This window comes from Mauremys reevesii, linkage group 13, assembly GCF_016161935.1.
Source record: "Mauremys reevesii isolate NIE-2019 linkage group 13, ASM1616193v1, whole genome shotgun sequence".
Classification (NCBI taxonomy): Eukaryota; Metazoa; Chordata; order Testudines; family Geoemydidae; genus Mauremys; species Mauremys reevesii.
This window is the reverse complement of record NC_052635.1, coordinates 16,177,413-16,195,157: the sequence shown is the minus strand read 5'-3', so window position 1 is coordinate 16,195,157 and position 17,745 is coordinate 16,177,413. Positions and strand designations below refer to the sequence as shown.

Here is a 17,745-nt window from a genome sequence, read left to right as displayed (position 1 = left end):
GGGGCGACTGCACTTGCCTTATACCAATGTTTCACCACTGTCATCCTAATGCAACACACTTCTGTTTATAGCAAATACCTCCTCAGATGCAATTCATTGTTGAAATGTCCAAGGTCAATGCACCATTTCAGTGCTTTCACAATGCTTAATGGACATGGAACTCATGAAATTAAAGTTGAAGTGGGATTGAAGTGATATTTATGCCTTGTGTTTTACCTCTGCACATGGGTGAATTTCACCATTAGCTTGCAGCCAACAGCATTGTAACTGATGTCAGTGATTGTAATCACTTGGCCAAAAAGTGTGCTTTGGAAATATTCTCAAATAAAATAATAATTTGACACATTCAGAGTCTCTTCTCTGAATTAGAAGACCCATAACCCTGGTCAAAAAAGGGGTAATATTTTAAATGAAAATATTCATCAAAATAATTGACCCTTTCTCATTTAAAAATCTTGAAATTCAAAATGTTTCATACCTAAAAGGGGCACTGCCCAGGAAAAATAAATGCAGTTCCTAACTCCCCTTTCACTAACCCATGCACAAACCAGGAGTAATGTCACTGAAGTGTAAATCAGGAGTAACACAGCTGAAATAACTTGAGTGAAATGAGAGGGAGACTAGGCCCATCGTCAGAATGAAAGGTTGGAGAACTCAAAGTCATTCCAACATGAGAACAGCTTTATTCTATGTAGGATCATTCAAACAGAGTCCAATATGACTGTACTAGAATATCAAAGTGAGGAATTCAATAATTTTGGTGAAAACATCCTCCCAAATAGTTTGCCCAGATCCTACTTTATCTCCTTGTTTCTCAGGCTGTAAGTGATGGGGTTCTTTACTGGTGGTTCCACAGAACAGAGAACTGCAGCCAGCAGGTCCTGATGCAAGGAAGAAGCAGACCTTGGTTGTGTGTATGTAAATGTTGCGGAGCCAAGGAACAAACTCAACACAGTGAGGTGGGGCAGGGAGGTGGAGAAGACTTTATACCTACCCTGTCTGGAAGGGATTCTCAGCACAGTGGAGAGAATGTGATTGTAGGAAAAATGATTAAAGTAAAGTGGCTCATACATATAACTGCTGCTCGGGCAATCATCAAAATATCATTAGCATCTGTATCGGTGCAAGAGACATTTAGCAGCTTGTGGATATTGCAAAAGAACTGGCCAATAATATTGGATCTGCAGAAGAACAATGTAAAGGCCTGGTGTATAACAATGAGTACACAATATTGCTGAGCCACCAGCCATCTGGGCACATGATCACCCTGTAGTGAGGAGGTTGGCAGATTGCAACATAATGGTCAGATGCCATCACTGTGAGAGAGCCCGGTTCTGAAGCTGCCAAGGTGGGAACCAGAAATACTTGGACAACACATCCAGAGGAAGGGATGGGTCTGGTATTGGTTATGAAGTTAGCCAGGGATTTGGGGACAGAGACGCAGCAGAGGTTTAGAAAGGACAAGATGTCTAGAAAGAATAAACATGGAGCTGTGAAGGTGGTGGTCAAAGATTATGACTTTGATGATGACTAAATTTCCCACCAGGGCTGCAGGTAAATGACTAGAAACACCACAAAGGGTAGAATCTGCAGCTCCTGAATGTCAGAGCATCCCAGGAGAAGGAACTTGTCACAGTAATTTGGTTGGGCATGTCCTGCCCTTCATAGGCACTGACTCCATGGGTGCTCCGGGGCACCGACCAAAAAATAATGGGAGGTGATCAGCACCCGCAGGGCTGGATGAATCTTTTGTGGGCCCCAGAGCCCACACCTTGGCCCCACCCCCAAACGGCTCTTCCCCCCCCAAGGCCCATCCAGCGTTCTACTCCAAAGGCTCATCCACCATTCGCATGGGGTGAGGCAGCGGAGAGGAGAACTCATCAGCAAAAACAAAGGTCAGCCCCTGTGCTGCCCACTGCAAAGGGAAGAAAAAGGGAAATGGCTTCTTAAAATATTAACAAAACTAAATTCTACTAGTGTTCACTCCCCTGAGCCCTGCAGATCCCAGCACAGTCTCAGGATGCTGTTCTGGTGTGAGGCTCTTCAGCACAACTCTTGACAAATATTCAATTTCATGCCCTATTTCTGCCCTCACTTACTCTTGTGTATTCCTTCTGCATTTAGACTCTGCTTCCGTTTGCCATTCTGCCTTCACTGACACCGGTTCATTTCTACAGGGCTAGCGATTCAGCTGATGTTAACTGGCATAGTGCCATCAAAGTCCTGGAGCAACATCAATTTACACTAGTTGTGAGCCTGGCCTAGTGACTTTCACCCTGACCTGAAACAAACATTTGCTTCCACATTGTTCTTCTGTTCTACCATTATTAGCACCATTAATAACCCAGAGTTTTCCCCTACAATTAAAACGTAACTGGCATGTCTTGATGATACATTGAATGAAACAGACCCAACTCTACCCTCCCACAGCTATATTCACTGACGTTCTGCAGTAATCTGTAAATAAAGTCTAGTATCAGAGGGGTAGCCGTGTTAGTCTGGATCTGTAAAAGCAACAAAGAATCCTGTGGCACCTTATAGACTAACAGACGTTTTGCAGCATGAGCTTTCGTGGGTGAATACCCACTTCTTCAGATGGCATCCGAAGAAGTGGGTATTCACCCACGAAAGCTCATGCTGCAAAACGTCTGTTAGTCTATAAGGTGCCACAGGATTCTTTGTTGCTTAAATAAAGTCTGAAATTGAAAATGTGGATAAACCCATCACCCTTCTCTTGTGACCAAAAAAGGTCAGTGGTAGCGGGCATCACCTACAAGTTGAGAGGGGAAACTGAATCATAACGGAGCCACTAAGAGCCAGCTCAGAGGTGGGGACAGAATTCATTTCATATCGGGACCCAAAACCAGCCGGGGGATCCACCAGTAGCTATGACACAAATGTATGAAAAGCCTAAGTGTGCACAAAGCATGGCCAACTCACTACAGCATCTTCCTGGAGATGAATGGTTGAAGTTTCACTAAGAAAAGTTATTTAGGTGGCTTCTTCTAAGGGCATTTTGGTTGCTGTTCTCTGCAGAGGTGAAAGGCAAAACTAGTGAGGGGAAAAATCAATTCATTACTAAGCAAATGTAAAGTAGTCTCTGTGGTACAATAGAGAGCACTCTGAAATTTTAGCAAGCAAGGCAGTGTTTCTGTGGCTGTGGCTTTAACTCTTACTAGAAGGTGGAGAGGGCCAGTGATTGGGGCATTGTGCTGGGCACTCAGGAGAGCTGGGTTCAAGACCTTTCTGTGTGACCCAGAGTAAGTCACTTGGCTTTCTGTGTGACCCAGAGTAAGTCACTTGGAGTTAGGTGCCTGAGTCTTAGGTCTGCACGTGTAAACGTGGGCTGATATCACTTTCTTCTCTCACGGGCGTTCTGTAAGAATAATACATTGGAGATTGCGTGTTGCTCAGGATCTCTAGTAACAGGGGGCAGGTAAGCACCATAGATGGGTTCTGAAAATAAACAAACAGGGGTTGTCATTTTTTTCCAGGAGAAAAAATGTCTGAATGGGATGGACCCAGTTTAAACAAGAGGGAAACCCACCGCCTTTGAATGTTGGTGGTGGATGGTGATGTGGTCTTATAAGAGACCCAAGAGTCTATCCGGCCCCTGTGCTTGTACTGACGGATCATGCCACAAATGTAGGAGGATTTTTTCCCCCCTTCTCAGGGCATGATCTGTGTCAGATGGCATCAAGGGCAAAATCCGATGAGTTGAATGAGAATTACATTGGGACTTGAATTATTTATATGTAACCTAGATAGGTCTGTGCCACACAGGAAATCAGACTAGAGGATCTCATGGTCTCTTCTGGCCTTAAAATCTATGAATAGGATGTGCCTGGGCCATGTAACCACAACACCAGCATCACAGCTGCCAAAATTGCCCAGAGTGAGCTAAGGAACAGTGACATCACCACCTCCTTAACAGGTGTACTTAGTGATAAATGGAACAAATTCAGCAGGGCCATCTCCATTTAGGTCCACTCACCAAGGTCAATTAACAGCATTCTGTTCAACACAATTTACTGGCCCTGATTTTTGACTCCTTCATTATCCCAGTTCTATGTCAGTATGACCCAACTTATTAAAATGCAGTTATATTGCCCGAAAGTGGAGTAACACTGTGGTTAACCTGGTCCATTGGTTTCAGAGCATTTGTGATAATTTTACCACGTCTTATAAGTGTCCATATATTGAACAGTCTTAGTTCAGCAACTCTGACTCCAGCAGCCTGCCTGTTAAACCACAGCCCTTGGTTACTACTAGCCAAGTGACCCCCAATGCACTGCCCAGTGCTGAATTTCAACAAAACAGTCTCCTCTGAATCATCCAACCCTCTCATGGAGCATTCAAATGAGTAATCAGATTAATTGCTCCTTTAAAGAGACAAAACCACACCAGCTTGTTGCTTTAACTGGAGCTGATAGTCACTTCAAGTCAAACCCAGCACTGGGTTGGTTTAGAATAAAAGTAAATCAAGTTTATTTAGTCAAAACGAGAGAGAGGTTTTAGGTGAATTCAAATGTAAGGGATAGAGTCAGAAAGGGTTACAAGCAGATACAAGTGAAATAGCGACTAAGACTTAACAGAATGACAGTATTGGTTCAAGGTCAGAGTTGTATCACACCTCCTTCCAGGAAGACGGCTGACCAGCCCCTTGGTTAGGATCTCCCACAAAGCCCAAAGTGCTCAATCCCTTTGTAGGAAATGTCCATCCACATCAAGGTTCAATTTCCTAACATGTTCAACTACCAGTGGGTTAGGATTCAAGCTGTTGTTCCATTCCCTGTGCTAGAGTTAGATCCCCAACTGGCATCATGTGATGCAATTCAATTGAAGTAAATGGGGCCACATTATCAGATGGTGTAAACTGATGTAACCCCATTGAACTTAATGGGCCACATCCCAGCTAATGTGTATCAACCATAGCTACACTGGACTTAATGCGGCCAGAATCCTCAGTTGGTGTAAATTGGCCTAGCTCCATTGCTGTCAATGGCATAGATTCCCAGCTGGTGTAAATCAGGATTGCTACAGGAGCCTATTAAGCTACATCAATTTGGCCACTACAGGTGTAATATTAATTAGCTAGGCTAATGAACATTCAATTGTCCATTGATACTCATAAGCTCCAGAATTGTCTTTTACAGATGGTTTATTTGTCACCATTTTTTCCTTTTATTTTTATTAAAACTTGTACATATAAATGTTGAAACCCATAACAATGAAGATGTCGGGAAAGACAACACACAGTTCTCTGAATGTTAAATCCATCTTATGCATATTGGACCAGGCTGGTGAGCGATTAACATTTTCCTGAGCGCACCCCTTATCTCATTGTTTCTCAGGCTGTAGATGATTGGATTCACAGTTGGTGGCACAACAGAATAGAAAATAGCCGCTACCAGGTCCAAAGCTTTTGAAGACTTTGATCTGGGTCCCATGTACGTTAATGTTGAAGTGCCAAGAAACAAACAGAAAACAATCAAGTGGGGCAGGCAGGTGGAGAAGGCTTTGTACCTGCCCTGCTTGGAGGGGATTCTCATCACCGTGAAGAAGATGTGAATATAAGACACAAATATAAATACAAAACAGGAAACAGCTGAAACAGAACCAAGAACAAGCATTACTATATCATTAACACGTGTATCTCCACAGGAGAGCTTTAGTAGCTGTGGGATATTACAGAAGAACTGGCCAACCATGTTGGAGCGGCAGAAGCGTAACCTAAATGTGTTACCAGTGTGTATCACGGCACACATCATGCTGCTGAGCCAGGCCCCAGCTGCCATCTGGGCACACCTGCCCTTGTTCATTAATATCCTATAATGGAGGGGATGGCAGATTGCAACATAGCGATCGTATGCCATCACTGTGAGTAATGCTAGCTCTGTAATGGCAAAGGTGACAACCAAGAAGAGTTGGGTGACACACCCTGAGAAAGAAATTGTTCTGCTGTCCATGAGAGAGTTGGCCATGGATTTGGGGACAGTCACAGAGATGTAGCACAGGTCTAGGAAGGATAAGTTGACCAGGAAGAAGTACATGGGGGTGTGAAGTTGTCGGTCAAAGGCTACGACTATGATTATAAGGAGGTTCCCTATCAAGGCTGCCAGGTAGACCCCTAGAAACGCTGTGAAGTGTAGAATCTGCAGCTCCCAAATGTCAGAGAATCCCAGGAGAAGGAACTCGGGCATGGAGGTTTGGTTGTTCATAACCAGCTTCAGACACACTCTGGAGAACAAGACAAGGGGAATGGTTAGCTAAATAGTGACAAAAGGAAGGCGGGAGAAAGAGAAAAGCTACCATCATCCTTCAGAAACAGATATTGGAGCTACTTAAAATGAGCCGTGATCCCATTCTGTCAGGCTGTGCAGATAAATGCTTATTATTCAAGTCACTGGGCCCCAGAGGGAAAATGACTCTATAGCCTGGTCAGTAGGGCTCTCATATGGGAGACAAGGATGCCAATGACTCCTTAATTATTTAATATAGAGAACCCTTTCCCCACCCCAGGAGACTGTCCCATGCACCTGGGAAGTGGAGGACCCATCTTCAAATCCTTTCTCCTCATCAGCGGGGAACTGAATTGAGGTGTCCCACATCCTAGGTGGGTACACTAACCATTGGGCTAAAGATTATGGGGGACATCTGCTTCCTCCCCTACATAGCCATGTCGTGTGATTTTGTGTGCCGGCCCACTCTGGTAAGTGGCCTCTGAACACACCTGCCAGATCAGGCCCTGCAGTTGAATAAGGCAAGGGAACAGCTATCTTCCCCTTGTTTGTGGATTTCTCTGGGCTTAGCTATCCACATGCCTAAAGCGAGGCTGGGGTGCTCATGCCCAGAGGCAGAAATGTAGCATGTAAGAAATGTTTACATCAAAAGAAAGGAGGTACAGAGTGAATTTAGGCACCTACAGGGTAAGGTAGCAGCTGAGCAGTAAATACTAGTGGTGCGTATATCTGGGAGTTAGGTGCCTAAAGTAGTAGTGACATGCCTAAGTCCCTAGGAGAATCAAGCCTGAGGTAGCACCCAACAGCAGTTCTGCCTGTCTCTATTCATAAGACCATAAGAGCTGCCATACTGGATCATACCAATGGTCCATCTAGTGTATTATCCTGTCTCTGACAGTGAGCAGTACCAGACCTTCAAGTGCAAGGTACAGAACAGGGCAATTTTGGAGAGATCCACCCCTATCTTCTGACAGTCAAGTTTTGAGTTTCACCAGCCATGGGGTTGCATTCCCTGACCGTTCTGGTTTTATCCTGATGGTTTTATCCTCCATGAACTTATCTAGTTCTTTTTTTAACCCATTTATACTTTTGGCCATCAAGACATCTCATGGCAATGAGTTCCACAGATTCATTTTGCATTGTGTGAAAAAGTACTTCCTCTTGTTTGTATTACATCTGCTGTCTAATAATTTCATCAGGTGACCCCTGTTTTATGTGTTGTGAGAAAGAGTAAATAGCACTTCTCTATTCACCTTTTTCACACTAGTCATGATTTTATAGACCTCTATCACATCCCCCCCATACTCATCTCTTTTCTAATCTGAACAGCTCTTATCTTTTTAGTTTCCCCTCATATGGAAGCTGTTCCATACCTATACCAGCTTGTACTCACTGGCCTTTCTCAATTAACATGAATTATTTATATTTCTGCTGGCCCAGAAGAGCCAACACAGCTGCAAGAGGGTAAACTGGCTCTGTTTCTGTCTCATTATTCATCACTTCTGTTTTGAATTAAGGTAATTGTATTTATTGTCTTTTTATTTGTGTTTAGAATAATAAAAAAAATGCCTGGCAGAGACTCCAGGTGCCCCCGCATAATTAATAACACAATGAAAGCCCAGCAACATTAAGTAATCATTGTAGCTGGAACTTGGCCAGCCAGACATCTACAAAATCTCCTTTTCCTCCCCTTCCACTCTTTCAGCAATGACTCTATTAAAGATTTGGAGGCTGTGGTCGCTATGTTGAACATGAGCTCCCAGTGTGACACTAACGTGATCCACAGATGCATAAACAGGGAAATTTTGAGTTGGGGTAGACAGATTATATTACCTCTGTATTTGGCACTGGGTGCGACCACTGCTGGAATACTGTGTCCAGTGGATGTCCACAGTTCAAGAAGGATGTTGTTAAATTGGAGAGGTGTCAGAGAAGAGCCACAAGAATGATTAAAAGATTAGAAAATACATCTAAAAATCATGGTTTTAGTAAAGCACTGGATATATGGTTTGCTACAACAAACCCATTAATCCCCTTTTTTGTCCCATGACTACAAAGGTGTTAATGGGTCACTTCACCTTGAATGGTCCCTTAGAATATGTGCTAACTACTTATGATAAGCTATCTGTTCCATGCTGTGACACTGTGAGTAGCTTTCCCAGAGGTGAGGAAGAGCTCTGTGCCATTCGAAAGCTTGTCTCTCTCACCAACAGAAGTTTAGTCCCATAAAAAACATTATCTCACCCACCTTGTCTCTCTAATACCACACTACAGTTAATATACCCAATAATGATATAAGCCTTTTTTCACAATTGCAGACATGGGGAACCGATATTTGATAATGGGCTTTTCAATAGCAGACAAAGGTATAACAAAATGCAATGTTTGAAAGTTGAAGCAAGACAAATTCAGACTGGAAATGAGGTGTACATTTTTAACAGCAAGAGTGATTAACCATTGGATCAACTTACCAAAGGTTGGGGTGGATTACTAGCCATTTTATAAACCAAGACTGAATCCACCCCCCCACCCCCACAATGTAGAGCATACTTCAAACTTGAATTGTTTTGGGGAATTTCTCTTGCTGTATTATATAATAGGTTGGAAGAGATGAAAAAAAATTGGGGGGAGGGATAGCTCAGTGGTTTGAGCATTGGCCTGCTAAACCCAGGATTGTGAGTTCAATCCTTAAGGGGGCCATTTGGGGAACTGGGGTAAAAATCTGGGGATTGGTCTGCTTTGAGCAGGGGGTTGTACTAGATGACCTCCTGAGGTCCCTTCCAACCCTAATCTTCTATGATGATCACAATACTCCATTCTGGCCTTAGCATCTATGACTCATTATGGGAAGCAAGCCATTATACCTCGCCAAAGGTATAGCTATACTACCCACTGGTTTGACAGGCAGCAATTGATCCAGGAGGGGTCAATTTATCACGTCTAGTCTAGACATGATAAATCAACCCCTGATCGGACTCCTGTACTCCATCACTTTGAGAAGCGCAGGCCGAGTCAACGGGGAAGCAGCAGCAGTCAACTCACCGCAGTAAAGACACTGTGGTGAGTAGGTCTAAGTACGTCAACTTCAGCTATGTTATTCATGTAGCCGAAGTTGCATAACTTAGATAGATCCCACCCCTCCCCCCAGTGTAGACCAGGCCCAAGAGCTTTGTCAAACAGATCTGCATTCTGCAGCATGGCCAGATAAAGCTGTTTATGATTAAACTGGGGAGCAAGTTCCAGCCCCCCAGAGCCATCACAGAGGAGATCCTCTCAGCTATACTGTCAGGGAGCCAGCTTAGGAGCCCCTACTGACTACAGCTGGATGAATTGTTTCAGATAAACCAAATGCAGATATGGGTCAACTGAAATATTTTCCCAATTCATGTTGAATTTGCTGAATTGTTTTGACTGAAAAGATTATATAAAACCCTCTCAAAAATCAAAATTATATTTTTGAAACAAAACATTTAAATTTTTCAATTTGAAATTACTTTGCCTTTCAAATTTTACTTCAATTTTATTTAAAAATATGTTTAAAAGTACTCAGAAACCACAACATTGTTTCTCTACATAAGAACATAAGAACATAAGAAAGGCCGAACCGGGTCAGACCAAAGGTCCATTTAGCCCAGTATCTGTCCACCGACAGTGGCCAATGCCAGGTGCCCCTGAGGGAGTGAACCTAACAGGCAATGATGAAGTGATCTCTCTCCTGCCATCCATCTCCATCCTCTGACGAACAGAGGCTAGGGACACCATTCTTACCCATCCTGGCTAATAGCCATTTATTATTCTATACTCTCTCCTGCCATCCATCTCCATCCTCTGACGAACAGAGGCTAGGGACACCATTCTTACCCATCCTGGCTAATAGCCATTTATTATTCTATTATTCTAGACTCTATTCTAGTCTACATTGTTTTCTTGCACTTCACTCATCACTGTGGTATCTGAGCACTTTGTTTTAGTTTGAACATAACACGTTTCTCCCAAAATATTGTATTTTTTTTCTTTTTCTTTTTGTTTATTACTTTTGTGTTGTACCAAAAATAATTTTTTAAAAATCTATTTCAGGTCAACCCGAAAGGATTTTTTTGGATTTTTGGTTCAGCCAGCAAACTAAAAAATGACTTATTTGAACAGCTCTGCTGCTGGCTAAAGTGATGGCAGCATGGCACAAGGAAAAAGACAATTTCTCAGATAAGCCAGAGCCAGCAATTTATGGGTCAGGTGTAAACTCCATCTGGAGAATGGCAGGCAGCCAGTACCAATTTCATTTCACTGGTGCTATATGCTCTCAGCCAGATGCACTGTTCACTAAGTTAGCCACTATATTTTGCACTGGTTTTTGCCTCTGAATGATTTAAAGTTGAGCTCCATGTAGAGTGAATTGCAGTGGTCTAGTCCTGTGGTAACAAAAGCATGGATCAGAGACAGATAAAAACTTACGAAGTATAATAATGATGATAAAAGTAACAAGAGTTGACCCAAAGTCTGCCTTCCATTCCAACATAATTACCTGTTGTCTTCCCATTTGTCCTCAGTCACAAATCTGCTATCCTACTCCCTTTACTCTCTGCTCTCAGTGGACCCTAAGTGACATCTGTTAAAAATTGCTGGCTTTTGGCCCGAAACCTGAGGGACAAAACAGATGAGGAACTGTGAAAACTGGTGAAATGACGGCTCAGTAGGATTGTAACTGTGTTAACTGAAATTGGTTTGACCTGGGTTTAGTTTGAACTGGTTTTCACAAAGAATATGAGCTGGTCCTTCACAGAATTAATCAATATATTATGGAACATTCTGAGATAAAACAGAGCCACACAAACCTTTTCCCTCCCAAAGAAGCAACTTGTTTAAAGACCCACATTGTTTCTGAAAAACGTAATGGTAAATGAGACAGTCAAAATGAGATAAGATCTGGTTTTGAGGAGGACGGAGGCGGAAGTTGCCTGGAAAGGAGACAGATAGAGAAAATAAAAAGAAATAGAATGTGAGTGAGAGTTTGAGCTTGAAAGGAAGAGGTATAAAAAGAATATTGAGGAAGAAAGTGAGGCTGGAATTTGTAAGTGTTTCTAAGACCTTGCTCATCAGAAGTAGAGGACTAACAACCCTAACGAGAGTCAGAATTACTGTTAGGGAATAGAAAGGCATCCCTGTATCTTAAGAGGATAATAAAGGACACATGAGTGGCTATCAAGTCCTGTAGAATCCAGGGATGAAATTTTGGCCTCTGAAAAGTCAATGACAAAACTCCCATTGACTTCAATAGAAACAAGTTAATCCAGACTACACAATTGAAGGATCCTGTTCTACATCTCCAGCCAGTTATGCTCCAGCTATCCCACACTCCTTGGGTATTATCAGCTTACCTGGAATAACATCTGCTTTGCCCCTTAATATCCAGCTAAGAATCCTTTCAGATACACCGATTCCAAAGCTATTATTGGAAAGCCCCTGCAGTCTGCAGGGAAAAGACAGAGTAACTTTTAGATGTCAGCATTTCACTTGAGTGACATTATAAGTCACTTTGTCCTAAATTGAGCTTGTTATTTCTGAAACTGACAATGGAGACCGATGAATGACTGGACTATGAAATGCTCTGGAATCTGAATTGTTGTTGATTTTGCAGGGCAATGTTTCGAAGTACAGAACTTCATAACCTGTCTTTTCTGATTGTTTGCTTGGAATAGGAAGCAGTGAAAGAAGAATTTTTCTTACTGCATGTCTGGAGCGCTGAATACTGAATGATTATTTTCTATCCAGAAAGTTACAGAAACAGTTTGGGTAGTGCTGATTTTAAGGGCTTGTCTACACTTGGACATCCAGGAAAATTAATCCAAGTTAACTAACATTGGTTTGAAGTGGATTCGTTAAACTGCACTAAATCTGTGTGTAGTTAAGAACATAAGAACATAAGAAAGGCCGTACCGGGTCAGACCAAAGGTCCATCTAGCCCAGTATCTGTCTACCGACAGTGGCCAGTGCCAGGTGCCCCTGAGGGAGTGAACCTAACAGGCAATGATCAAGTGATCTCTCTCCTGCCATCCATCTCCATCCTCTGACAAACAGAGGATAGGGACACCATTCTTACCCATCCTGGCTAATAGCCATTTATGGACTTAGCCACCATGAATTTATCCAGTCCCCTTTTAAACATTGTTATAGTCCTAGCCTTCACAACCTCCTCAGGTAAGGAGTTCGACGAGTTGACTGTGCGCTGCGTGAAGAAGAACTTCTTTTTATTTGTTTTAAACCTGCTGCCTATTAATTTCATTTGGTGACCCCTAGTTCTTGTATTATGGGAATAAGTAAATAACTTTTCCTTATCCACTTTCTCAACATCACTCATGATTTTATATACCTCTATCATGTCCCCCCTTAGTCTTCTCTTTTCCAAGCTGAAGAGTCCTAGCCTCTTTAATCTTTCCTCGTATGGGACCCTCTCTAAACCTCTAATCATTTTAGTTGCCCTTTTCTGAACCTTTTCTAGTGCTAGAATATCTTTTTTGAGGTGAGGAGACCACATCTGTACACAGTATTCGAGATGTGGGCATACCATGGATTTATATAAGGGCAATAATATATTCTCAGTCTTATTCTCTATCCCCTTTTTAATGATTCCTAACATCCTGTTTGCTTTTTTGACCGCCTCTGCACACTGTGTGGACATCTTCAGAGAACTATCCACGATGACGCCAAGATCTTTTTCCTGACTCGTTGTAGCTAAATTAGCCCCCATCATGTTGTATGTATAGTTGGGGTTATTTTTTCCAATGTGCATTACTTTACATTTATCCACATTAAATTTCATTTGCCATTTTGTTGCCCAATCACTTAGTTTTGTGAGATCTTTTTGAAGTTCTTCACAATCTGCTTTGGTCTTAACTATCTTGAGAAGTTTAGTATCATCTGCAAACTTGGCCACCTCACTGTTTACCCCTTTCTCCAGATCATTTATGAATAAATTGAATAGGATTGGTCCGAGGACTGACCCTTGGGGAACACCACTAGTTACCCCTCTCCATTCTGAGAATTTACCATTAATACCTACCCTTTGTTCCCTGTCCTTTAACCAGTTCTCAATCCATGAAAGGACCTTCCCTTTTATCCCATGACAGCTTAATTTACGTAAGAGCCTTTGGTGAGGGACCTTGTCAAAGGCTTTCTGGAAATCCAAGTACACTATGTCCACCGGATCCCCCTTGTCCACATGTTTGTTGACCCCTTCAAAGAATTCTAATAGATTAGTAAGACACGATTTCCCTTTACAGAAACCATGTTGACTATTGCTCAAGAGTTTATGTTTTTCTATGTGTCTGACAATTTTATTCTTTACTATTGTTTCAACTAATTTTCCCGGTACCAAAGTTAGACTTACTGGTCTGTAATTGCCAGGATCACCCCTAGAGCCCTTTTGAAATATTGGCGTTACATTAGCTAACTTCCAGTCATTGGGTACCGAAGCCGATTTAAAGGACAGGTTACAAACCTTAGTTAATAGTTCCACAACTTCACATTTGAGTTCTTTCAGAACTCTTGGGTGAATGCCATCTGGTCCCGATGACTTGTTAATGTTGAGTTTATCAATTAATTCCAAAACCTCCTCTAGTGACACTTCAATCTGTGACAGTTCCTCAGATTTGTCACCTAATTAGTTGCTGTTATTCAGAATTAAAGCATCCCAATTCAGCGTCTCTTAAGTCACACTGGAAGTCAATTAAAATAAACTGAATTAAGGCTACTCAATTGTGAATGAAGATATTTGCACAGGGATTTAATGTGGTATAACAAGTTCACATCAAATTCCCTCCTTTAGGCAGTTTGGGTTAATTTTCCTGGATGTTCCTGTGCAGACAAACCCAAATCAAAGCAATCCAGTGCCCCCACACCACATTTGGGGTACTGGTGGAAAGGGGCCTTTTTCCTATCCTAGAAAGGCAGGAGCAGTGGCATGGAGTCCCACTCAAGAATGGCAGCAGAGACACCTCAGTATTACCTAGGTAGATGAGGTGTCTCTGATTGGGCTTCAGGGCACATCAACTGTGGATGTCTGAGAAATTGAAGTCTTATTGCACCAGGGCTACAGAGATCCTTTCTCGCTAAAAACATCTCTCTGTGTTGGGGCTAGTTCATTATCAGTGAATTAAATGGAGATTGCCTTGAATTTTTCTCTAGTCACATAATTGTTCCATTTTTGTTGGCTTTATCTGACTTCAAAGCAGTCGCTCCTGGTTTGCATTTGAAAGCAGAGAGTGTGATTTCACAAACTCCTCCAAGGCACTCAATGTGCATTTTACAGGCATGAAGGGGGAGATTGCCATATGTTTGAATGAGGGTTTGGCACTCAACTCCCACTGGCAATTTGAATGTCTCCTCTCCCTTAGAGAACATCTACATTGTAGCTGGGAGGTGTGATTCCCGGCTCTGACAAATGGACCTATGCTAGCTCGGCTGAAGTTAGTGCCTAAAAATAGCAGTGTGGCCCCAAACCAGACCTATTTTTAGGCATTAGACCTCCCAGCTTCTGTGTTAACATGCCCTAAATCTCTTCTGTCTTAGCCATGCACCCTACCAACCCGGTCACAGTACCGTCCTTATCTGAAACAGACAAAACAAAGAATTCACTCCACTGTCACTTGAGGAATCATTCAAGAAGCTGGCATATATGGGCAAGAACATTGGGGAAGAGAGTTTACTTGTTATTCAGATTTTTGCTACTAAATTTGCTCTTTTCAGAACCACAGATATTAAATAAGAGCTGGATACTTACTGTGCACTTCCTTCTCCCAGTTCCAAGATGCTTATAGGTATGATCTAACCTGTATGTAGTGTATTCAAAGTCGAGTCAGTGCCAGGATATTATTTTGAGACAAGGTGGGCAAGGTAATATCTTTTATTAGACCAACTTCATATCTAAACTATCCATAGAAATTTACTTGTTTACTTAGATAGATGGATGGATGGATGATGCTGTATATCTATCTAATCTATCACATCTTTGTCCATAGAATCTATATGCCAAAGGCACAGCTATCTTAGAGCCCTTACATCCTTTACAGAGAATGAATGTAGACTTAGTCCTATTGCTTTCTTCAGATGAACTGTGTGTAGCTGACTTTAGGCTTCACAGACATGAACAGATTGGTGCTGTGGGAACATGATTTATCCAAGTCTGCTCCGTAAGGCTTTTCAGGGGCTCACTCCCTGGAGCCCTGCACAGCTCAGAAGTGGAGGCCGAGAAGCAAACATCTGCTCTGCTGCTCAAGAGCGTTGATGCATTTTCACCAAACTAAATCAAGAGCAAAGACCAGATGAGATCAGGGCTTAGTGGTCTGAGGGCAGGGCCAGGAGTTCTTGAGTTTGAATCCCAAGGGTGCATAGAGGACATATAACTGTTCCCTGTCCATTCTCAGTGTATGTTCCCTGTCTGGTTAATCATAGAATGATAGAATATCAGGGTTGGAAGGGACCTCAGGAGGTCATCTAGTCCAACCCCCTGTTCAAAGCAGGACCAAACCCCAACTAAATCATCCCAGCCAGGGCTTTGTCAAGCCTGACCTTAAACACCTCTAAGGAAGGAGATTCCACCACCTCCCTAGGGAGCCCATTCCAGTGCTTCACCAGCCTCCTAGTGAAAAAGTTTTTCCTAATATCCAACCTAAATCTCCCACACTGCAACTTGAGACCATTACTCCTTGTTCTGTCATCTGCTAGCACTGAGAACAGTCTAGATCCATCTTCTTACCTTTACCTTTACCTTCAAAAGCTTTGCTCAAGTCAAGGAATAATATGTCCACTGCTTTCCCCTCATCCACAGAGTCAGTAATCTCATCATAGAAGGCAATTAGGTTAGTCAGGAATGACTTGCTCTTGGTGAATCCATGCTGACTGTTCCTGATCACTTTCCTCTCCTCTAAGTGCTTCAAAATTGATTCCTGTAGGACCTGCTCCATGATTTTTCCAGGGACTGAGGTGAGGCTGACTGGCCTGTAGTTCCCCGGATCCTCCTTCTTCCCTTTTTTAAAGATGGAAACTACATTAGCCTTTTTCCTTTCATCCAGGACCTCGACAAATCACCGTGAGTTTTCAAAGATAATGGCCAATGACTCTGCAATCACATCTGTCAACTCCTTTAGCACCCTCAGATTCAGTGCAGTCATCCCCATGGACTTGCGCTTATCCAGCTTTTCTAAATAGTCCTGTACCACTTCTTTCTCCACAGAGGATTGGTCAACTCCTCCCCATACTGTGCTTCCCAGTGCAGTAGTCTGGGAGCTGACCTTGTTCTTGAAGACAGAGGCAAAAAAAGCATTGAGTACATTAGCTTTTTCCACATCCTCTGTCACTAGGTTGCCTCCCCCATTCAGTAAGGGCCTGTGGAAGAAACAATATCCACTCTCAGGCTGGAAGCAACAAAATCAGAGACAGCTTCATTGATGTAATTTCAAGGGAAGAATACAGCTGGCAGAGAGCATCTCTGCCTCAGTTTCTCCAAAGTACAAACAATATCACACAAGCATTTATACCACTTGTGATGTGCATTAATTAAAACAGCTGCAATTTATTTAGGCCATGTGCTATCTATTCCACTATTTTCTCACTTTCTCTTCTCTAAACATGGTTATCTCAAGACCAGGTCACTCTGACTATTCTGCTGTTTTTCACTCACTTCTGACGTGAGACCTGCTTCTACAGGTCTCGCGATATTATGCTAAGACTTAGCTCAACAGTTGCTCTGTCTCTGCTGTTAAATGGCTGCACTTAAACCCTATCTTCTTTCTCAGCTTCCACAGGGCCCACACTTTCCCTGACCTTCTTCTTGTTGCTAACATACCTGAAGAAACCCTTCTTGTTACTCTTAACATCTCTTGCTAGCTGCAACTCCAAGTGTGATTTGGCCTTCCTGATTTCACTCCTGCATGCCTGAGCAATATTTTTATACTCCTCCCTGGTCATTTGTCCAATCTTCCACTTCTTGTAAGCTTCTTTTTTGTGTTTAAGATCAGCAAGGATTTCACTGTTAAGCCAAGCTGGTCGCCTGCCATATTTACTATTTACTAATATTTAAGTTGTACTCTGTGCTCATTCCTGATTTAAAGTGAGTCCAGGTCACAGACAGTCAAGACCCCGACATCCCTCACCAGGAAGGAGTTGGTTGGGGATGGGGAATGGGGGCATATGCATGAGCCTGTCCTTCATCAAAGTAATGAGGTAGCTGCTATCCCCGAGCCCCTCTCCTAGGTCTCATTCCTGCGGCTCAGCCAAAGTAGGGACATGGGCAGCAGCCTCTTGCTAATGCAGGATCGCGAATCCCAATGTTCCCTTTCAGCAAAGCTATTTTTAACCATGTGTGAAACTCCATCCATTTGCAGACAGTCCCTTTCCCTCAACTGGGCTCACCTGCCTCACTCAGAACAAGGTTTGGGACATTTTCAGACACTGGCTTGAATTTAGTGAACAGCCATTGTAGTCTGCAAGGAACCCTGAATTTCCAAAT

The 17,745-nt window shown here is 42.7% G+C and overlaps 1 protein-coding gene across 1 annotated transcript; it reads right to left on the bottom strand.

The window, feature by feature from the left end:
- Nucleotides 1-5,270: 5,270 nt before the first annotated feature.
- On the bottom strand, nucleotides 5,271-10,832 carry LOC120380132 (olfactory receptor 14A16-like). Its single transcript, XM_039497626.1, has 3 exons — nucleotides 10,765-10,832; nucleotides 8,076-8,113; nucleotides 5,271-6,240 (listed from the first exon to the last, which is right to left on the bottom strand). The coding sequence occupies exons 1-3, from the start codon at nucleotides 10,777-10,779 to the stop codon at nucleotides 5,271-5,273; spliced, it is 1,023 nt and encodes a 340-aa protein (XP_039353560.1). The 5' UTR covers nucleotides 10,780-10,832.
- Between the last annotated feature and the right edge of the window lie 6,913 nt (nucleotides 10,833-17,745).

Bases quoted from the DNA above. Each gene is read 5' to 3' on its own strand.
- LOC120380132 (XM_039497626.1), bottom strand. The intron at 6,241-8,075 runs GTAATATAATCT...CTTGTTCTCCAG, and splicing joins ACCCAGTGCCAAATACAGAG to AGTGTGTCTGAAGCTGGTTA.